Raw genomic sequence first — 7,826 nt, forward strand, 5'->3', positions numbered from 1 at the left:
TATCATCCACATGGTAGGTCTGCAGTGGCTGGCAGCCCCCACTGGTCACCTCCCCAATGACCAGGGCCCGGCCCAGCCTCTTCATGATGTAGGTGAACTCCTCGGCTGTGCCAGCCACCACACTGCTGGTCAGGATGGCCATGCTCTTCTTGGACCCATAGCATTCACCTGCATGACAGAGGCCTGTCAGGGTGGGAGGTGGCTGGGCCTGGGGGCTCCTGCATCTCCACACTATCTGGGCCTGCGGACACTTGCACAGTGGTGCTGGGGACTGTCATCATCAGCTTCCCAGAGAACTGGGTAGGATCTTCTTCCTGCATGATGAGAGCCCCAAATCTGACCGGACTCTCCCTTCTTCTGGAATCTACAGAAGAGCCAGATGGTGACTTACTGACAGCCCTGGGGACAGTGTTGCCCAGTAGACATGTGATGTGGTTAGAATGCAAGCCAGTAGGGTCAGTTTAGGTGGTTTTTTTGGTACCGGGGATCGAACTCGGGTCAGTGTGCTTGCGCAGCAGGCGACAAAACCACTGAGCTAAATTCTCAGCCCGCAGTTTAAGTGTTTTGATGACCACGATCAACAAGTAGAAATAAAATATGAGAAGCTGGGCATGGTGGCACATGCCTGTAATCCTAGAACTGGTGAGGCTGAGGCAAAAAGATCACTGTGAGTTCAAGGCCAGCCTGGGCTATATAGCAAGACTGTCTCAAAAAATAAAACAACCCCACCAAAATATAACATGAAATTTAACTAACCATGTTTCATGTGACCCATCATGTTCAAAATAGTTCACATAGAATCCAGTGAAAGTGGATGAGGGCTTTACTTCCTTTCTTTTTCCCCTGTGATAGATCTGGTAACCTTGGTGTAAGCTTCACTCTTCCCTCACGTGCCAGTTCAGACCAGCCACATTCCAAGGCCCCCTGGCCTCAGGTGACATGTGGCTCACAGCTGGGACCTTGAAGTTCTGGGGTCTCCTGACCTTCAGATCTGAGTCTGTTTTTAACTCCTGGTCTTGGATGTCTGTTTTAATTTGGGATTTACCTGCTTCTGATCTCTGTTTGTGCTTTTGCAATATTACTGGGTGATATTCTGGAAGCTACTGCAAAATACACTGCGGGGGTTCTGCCATCAGGGGCACCCATTGGTCTCTCTCGCGCCCTCTGGTGGTAGCAGCACAGCTTCCCTGGCTTTGCAAGCTGGGCTGGGAGAGGGTAGGAGGTTGTCCACCAGGGAGGGCGCTTTGGGAGTCAGGGTCTATAGAGCTCAGGGGCTGCCCTGCTCCTTGGGACACCGCTGGGGACCCAAGGCAGGTAATGAAGGCCTCTCAAACTTGGAAACATGTCCAGAGCTGCCACTGAGGGTCCCCAGGGTTGGTGATGGTCAGAGGATCCTTCTAATTCAGCTCTGGTCCTGCCAGCTGCTGGCATAGTCACACTTAGCTCTTAGTGCTGTGACTGGAGACCTCTCTTTTCCCCCTCTATAAAATGCGCATGGACTTTGAAGAGACTGAAGGTTGCAGTTCCAACGGCATGGGCCAGGACAGGGCTTCCAATTCCAGTTTCTAATCCTTTCACCTAAACCCAAAGGCCCTGGTTCCCCAGCTCCAGAAGTTTGGGAATGAATGGGAACGGGGCTTCTCATGCACCTGCAAGCTGGGTATGGGTCCAGAGCTCTGTGACTGAGTCGTTGGGTCGACTGTAGATCTTGTCCAGCAGAACGGGCGAGCCCTCGTCAAAGAAGTAGGAGCACAGTGCCGAGATGGAGGAGGTGGGGCCGCTGATGTTGAACCTGAGGAGGGAAGAGGAGCCACCCTGGGGCTGAGCTCACAGGTGGCCCTCACTGCCCTCTGGGAGCTGAGGCCTTGCCCTGGGGAGGGCTCTAATTCCAACCAGCTTCTAGCACCTAGGAGCTTCAGGATACTAGGCTCCTAGGACCAATAGACTTTGTGGTCAGATATGTTCAGAAAGTACTGAATCCTATATTCCACCCTCTGGTTGGATGTTTACTCATTAAAGGCTCTGACAAGCCCTGCAGTTAGAAATTTGTCAATAAATCTCCCCCAGGTATTCACTGTGGATGGCTCTCCTGTACTTATTTCAGCCCCAGCTGCTTTCGGTGGCATCCTATAAAACCTTCCAGGTGTCATAGTTCGGGTGTCCTAATGTGGCACTTGGTATGGCAGTGCAGAGTCATGGAAAGTCATCTGGAATGAGGGCACCTGTGTCCATCCAAAGCCATTTGGATGTGTCCCTCTGTGTGACTGTGCTGGGCCCATCTGGCTGGTGACCCAGCATCTGAACTTTCAGAGGTCAGGGAGGGAAGGAAGGGATGGAAGGAAGTGCACCTGCAGGCTGAGAACATCTCCTCCCTCTGGAGGGCAGGCATGTGTGATCAGAGAGCAACTTAGCACACGGTGTTTGGGGGCTCCCTAAAGTGTTTGAGGGATAAAGGACCACAGGACCCCACACTCAGTTTTGGGCACATAAACAAGGGTCTGGGAAGAGTCACCTTGCAGAGAGGGGGACCAGCCTCCCTGGGGCTTAGCACCATCTCCCAGCCACTCAAGTCTTGTGTGTATTGCAGCTCCAGCCTATGTGGCTGGACAGGGGCTCCAGGCAGCCTACTCCTGCCCTCTTCCAGACAGCAGGGGTGGGAGAAGTGTTCTTATCCCAGGGGACAGCCGCCCCTTCTCATGCCCAGGAAGGGTGCCCACCAATGGGCCCTGGAGGGTCCTGGCTGCGAGTGTTCCACCTCCTGCCCTGATCTGCAGTGGGGTCTCCCTGATAAAAAGCTTAGGGGAAGTGGGTAGTGGGAGACATCCTTCCAACACCATTTGAGAAGCAGAGTCCTTTTTGATACCAAGTCCTTTTTTGATACTTTGATACCTGGGTTTGTTTCATATTCCTTCTGGAACCCCAGCTTTCCCATCCTCCTGACCAGGGTTGTTGGTGGGCTGATCTTGGAGGAAACAAGACACAGCACAGGTGTCGGGTTCAGCTGTCCCAACAGGCCTAGAGATCAGTCACCTCAGTCACCCTTGACTCTTGGAGTTCCTGACTCAGGAGGGCTGGGTGAGTCGGGGCCCAGGAATCTGTATTCTAATCCTCCATTTGATTCCAATAACCAGGCAATACACTTGGGGTAATTCTTAGCCTGAAATATACACTGGGAGCATCAGAGGAACTTAAACAATGACCAGGGCAGGGTCTCACAGGCCTGTGTAATTGGAAATTGGAAGCCTCAGGCTAGCTGGCCTGGGTCCTCCCATCTCCTCCTGGCCACTGACCTCATGTCGATGATCATGGCATCCGTGTGCACAATCTCCTTCCAGATGTGCTGTACCAGTAGCTCTGAGACCTGTATGAGCTGCTCGCAGTCCCCGAACATGTCGAACCTCAGGTAGCCAATGTTGCCCTCCAGCACATTGGTGTGGAAAGAAAACTTGATCAGGTCTGCAAAGACTTCTGGCGATGGGATCTGGGAGAGACGGAGGCCCTGCTCAGTGTCAGGCAATCGTGGACTGAGAAGAAATGTGAGTCATGTGAGGGAGGTGACCACGTGGGTGAGGACCAGGGCCGTGGACCCAGGCGATCCATCCACTGATGGACTGATAGATCGGCAGCCTCTCTGCAGAGGATACTCTTGTGTGCCAGCCCCACACCTAGTGTCTAGCAGCAGGGCCAGGCGTGGCCTCCCCTCTGACTCTTCAGAGCTCAGCGCATGCTTCTCAACATCCTGGCTCGTCTTCCTCTCCTCCGCTGGCAGAGGGAGGGACAACAGCAGTTACTTTACCAGGGGCCTGGGCTAAGCATCTGCAGCCTTACCTCTCCCTCTCAGCCACCCTGTGGAGGAGACAACACGGGGTCGGTCCTGGGCCGCTGTGTGCTTTAGCTCTGAGGCTTCTGTGGGTCCTGGCCTCTACCTTCTCCCCTGTTCCTGTCCCCACCTCTCCAGTTCTGCCCCCAACTCCTTCACACAAACTACAATCCCCTGAGGTAGGCAGGTGAGGGGATTAATCTCCCACACCTCCAGGGAAGGATCACAGCTTGTGGACCTCAGGTGACTTACTGATCCCTCTCCCTACACTGGCAATGAGAACTCCTGCAAATCCTTCCTTCCATCAGCCGAGACAGCCCTTCTAGTCTGTGGATTTAAACAGGGTTCCATGAGGAGTGATGCTCTGTAGAGGTATCCACAGACCCTGGGCATAAGGAGTGGACAGGATGTCAGGGAGAGGAAGGAAAAACACACCTGAGAGAAACTTAGAGATGCAGTCTTGCACTATGCATACAGCTTCGGGTCACCTTGTCCCCCAGCCAAGTGTCCTCTGTGACTTACCTGCATGGGCACAATTCCGGGAATGTGGTCCTTGGCATCCTTGGGGATATGGGCTGTCTTCAGGTGTAGGTCCCCAGACAGCATCTGCAAGTCGGCTCCCAGCATCTCGGCCAGGGAAGCTTCGGAGGTTACCCTGGCATAGGGGTTCTGCAGCCCACTCAGCTTAGCCACTATCTTGGCCCCCAGCTCGGGGGAAGCATAGTTGTCAGCCACCAGCTTCCCTACTGTCTGCAGCACCGTGGGCACCTTGGCACGCAGGGCCACTATGTCCTGGGCCATGGACAGGGCCTCACTCATGGGCACGGTGATGTCAGTCTTCACGCCGGTCAGGTCCCCGGCCTCACCAGTGGTGGCACTCAGGGCCATCTGGGTGGGCGTGGAGGCATATAAGGGACTGCTGCCCACCCGGTAGATGCCCACAGAGAGTGCACCTCCAGCTGTGGGCTCACCGGTGACGGTGGCCCGCTGTAGGTCCTGCATGGTGTGCGTGAAAGCCTCTGCTGTAGAGCCACTGGTGTGGCTCATTAGGATGTAGAGGTCCTTATTTGGGCCGTAGTGCTGCCCGGCAACCTGCGGCAGGGTCCACACCTTCATGACTCTCAAGGTGGCCCTGTCAAAGACAGAGTAGAGGTGCTGGTGGGACTCTGACTCAAAGAAGTAGGAGCAGAGCAGCGGCACAGCTGAGGAGTAGCTGCCAGGGTTGTAGCCTAGGTCCACAACCAGTGTGGCCGTGTTCACCAACCTCTGCCACACCAGCTGCACAAGCTGCGGCCTGATGGACTTCACCGTCTCCAGTTCTGCCATGACATCGAAATGTAGGTAGCCCAGCTGGCCAGGCAGCACCTCTGTTTTGAACAGAACCTCAATGAGGTAGCAGAGCTCCTCAGGAGAGGGCACAGCGGGGGGTGGCAGGGGCACCTCCTCAGCTACCAGCTCCCCGGGGCTGTGGAACACCAGCAGGCAGTGGTCCTCAGACACCTCCTGCAGGTCAGCTGTTAGCTGTGAGGCCAGCGACTCCAGGTCCACAGCCGTGCGGTAGGCACCATGTACCAGCTTGGCCCGCAGCAGGGCCAAGCTGCGCCTTACCACATCAAGCCGTGCATAATGGGTTTCCAGCAGGTGGCCAGTGCTCTCCACCAGCACCCCCAGACTGCGGTGGAACTCCAGCACCTCTCGTGCCTTGTCCAGGGCCTCCTTGCCCAGCACGATGGCATCAGGCTCCACCCCACCACCCAGCCAGCCCTCACCGTGGTTGTCGATGAAAGTGAGCACAGGCATGGTGAGTGCCAGCCCACCCTCGGGTGAGTCCAGCAGCGGCACCGTGCAGGTGTGTAGAAGACTGCCCGCCATGATCTCACCCACAAGTGTGGCCCAGCCCAGTGACTGCATGAGGAAGGCGAACTCCTCAGCTACTGTGGCTGTGAGGTGGCTGACAAGCAGATACACCCCTCGCTGGTGGCCATAGCGTGGGCCCAGCAGCTCCCTGAGGCTAAAGTGCTCCTGTGTGATGTTGGTGCGGTGGTCGTAGGTGGTAAAGAGGGGTACAGGGCCATCCTCAGGACCCTGGAAGTAGGACAGCAGCAAGGGCACGGCAGAAGACGGCCCACCGGGGTTATGACATATGTCCATGATGAGGTGCTCTGTGTTTTGCAGGGGGTCCCAAACCTGGTGCAGTACATAGGGCCCCAGCAGCTCCAGCACTGAGATGTCTGTAAACCTGTCAAAGCACAGGTCGCCCACATTGCCCGGCAATACTGATACGTGGAACATAGCGCCCACCAGTGCCCTCCGTGCAGCCTCGTCCTTAGGCACCTCAGGCTCTGCCTCCAGGGGCTCATGGGCTTCAGCCTCGGTCTCTGAAGAGGTTTCTCTGGGCTCCACAGCCCGAACCAGAAGTTTGGGGTCCTCAGACATGGCCTGCAGGCCAGCATTGAGCTTAGTGACCAGGTCCTCCTCGGAGACCACTGTGGAGTAGTCCATGCTGGCCAGGCAGTGCAACAGGGCTGGCACGCGATCCACCAGCGTGTAGTACTCTTGGAGGGCCTCCTGCAGGTGGCGCACAACCCCTGGTAGGGCACGGCACAGGGTGAGGATGGCCAGCGCCTTCTCCAGAGCCTGCTTGGCTGGTGTGGCCACACAGGGCAGCACGCCGCTGCCCTCCCATGTCTGGCTGCCTCCACTCAGGGACCCCAGCGACCTGGACACAGGCATGGTGAGGAAGAAGTTAGACTGGCCGATCCGCAGCTTCTGAAGGTCCAGGGCGCCCCCCTCTGTTCGCTCACCCACCACAATGGCCCTGCGCATCTGCTTGAGGATGTAGGCAATGTCCTCAGCCACAGCCCCGGTGTGGCCGCTGGTGAGGACCCCACATACTTCTAGGCTCTGTATCTCTCTCCCAGGATCTGTGGCAAGGTCCAGATCTCTGTGGTGGTGTTGGAGGGGCGGTCATAGATGGTGTCCACATGCAGGACCGTGTTCCCGGGGTGCAGGTAGGAGATGATATAGGGGATGCCGGATACATGGCCGCCGGGGCACTGCCAGAGATCCAGCACCAGGGCGGAGGTACCCATGAGCTGCTTCCACACGTGGGTCATCAGGAAGCCACCCAGCTTGCTTAGCACCTCCTGGCTTGGAAGGTCATCCACACGCAGGTAGCCCATGTTGCCCTCCAGGACCTCATGGTGGATGCTCTTCTGTAGCCTGGCCAGAAACCCCTCCTGGCTAAGGTTGGTGGGTGCCGGGGCTTGTGGTGGTGCCTCCACAGCACTGGGCTCATAGGAGATGACTAGGTGGGGGTCATTCAAGGAGCTCTGTACCCCATCCATCAGCACTCGGGCCAGCATCTGAGGATCAGAGATGTCCAGGATCTCCCTGCTCTTCATGGCCTGCTCAATGGCTGCCTGCATTCCCATGAGGTTCTCTGGGAAGCAGTAGTTATCCAGGAGGACCTTGGCCATGTCGAGCACCAGGCTGGGCTGAAGTAGGTGCGTGGGGCCAGCGAGACCACACAGCAGCACCAATAGGAGCAGGGCCCATCCTGTATTCATGGGGACCCTGGGAAGCTGGGGCCTGGACTCAAGCCTTTGACTGTGTACAAGGCTGCGGTCCTTCTTCCTGTGGCTGCCTTTCTCCCTCGTCCTTCTCAGCGAGTGGACAGAAGGTCTGGGGCTCAACACAGGAGTTGGGGCAAGGAGGCCTCCTACTCTGGTAAGTAAGCCTTTAATCCTGTCTAATTCAATCACATCAGCCTCAGGGGCTGGGGAGAACAGGCTGGTGATGTGACCCAGAAGGAACGTAGCAGCTTGTCTTGCAGAGCATAAGCATGGTTTGTTCTGAGTTCCTGCCACATGCCAGCCATTGCACTGGGTCTCACCAGAGCCATGCAAAAGAGAGTGAGTCACCTCCAGTGAGGGCATTACCCCACCACTCCGGGCGGCCCAGAATCAGGTAAACCTTGTTGGATGCCTGGTTCTGTCACTGTCTG

General features: G+C 56.5%; 1 protein-coding gene across 1 annotated transcript; it reads right to left on the minus strand.

The window, feature by feature from the left end:
- Positions 1-3: 3 nt before the first annotated feature.
- On the minus strand, positions 4-7,528 carry Rbp3 (retinol binding protein 3; the record flags this gene model as incomplete). The annotated part of the gene is given in 5 exon segments (XM_087210562.1): positions 4-168; positions 1,650-1,792; positions 3,291-3,481; positions 4,343-6,708; positions 6,711-7,528. Coding segments are annotated over 5 exon segments (3,544 nt in total), but the record flags the coding sequence as incomplete, so codon positions are not given.
- Between the last annotated feature and the right edge of the window lie 298 nt (positions 7,529-7,826).

The sequence above is a fragment of the Heterocephalus glaber genome, unplaced genomic scaffold (assembly GCF_053883595.1).
Source record: "Heterocephalus glaber isolate CG9 unplaced genomic scaffold, H.glaber_assembly_v1.0 deba00001150, whole genome shotgun sequence".
In the NCBI taxonomy this organism is placed as follows: domain Eukaryota; kingdom Metazoa; phylum Chordata; class Mammalia; order Rodentia; family Bathyergidae; genus Heterocephalus; species Heterocephalus glaber.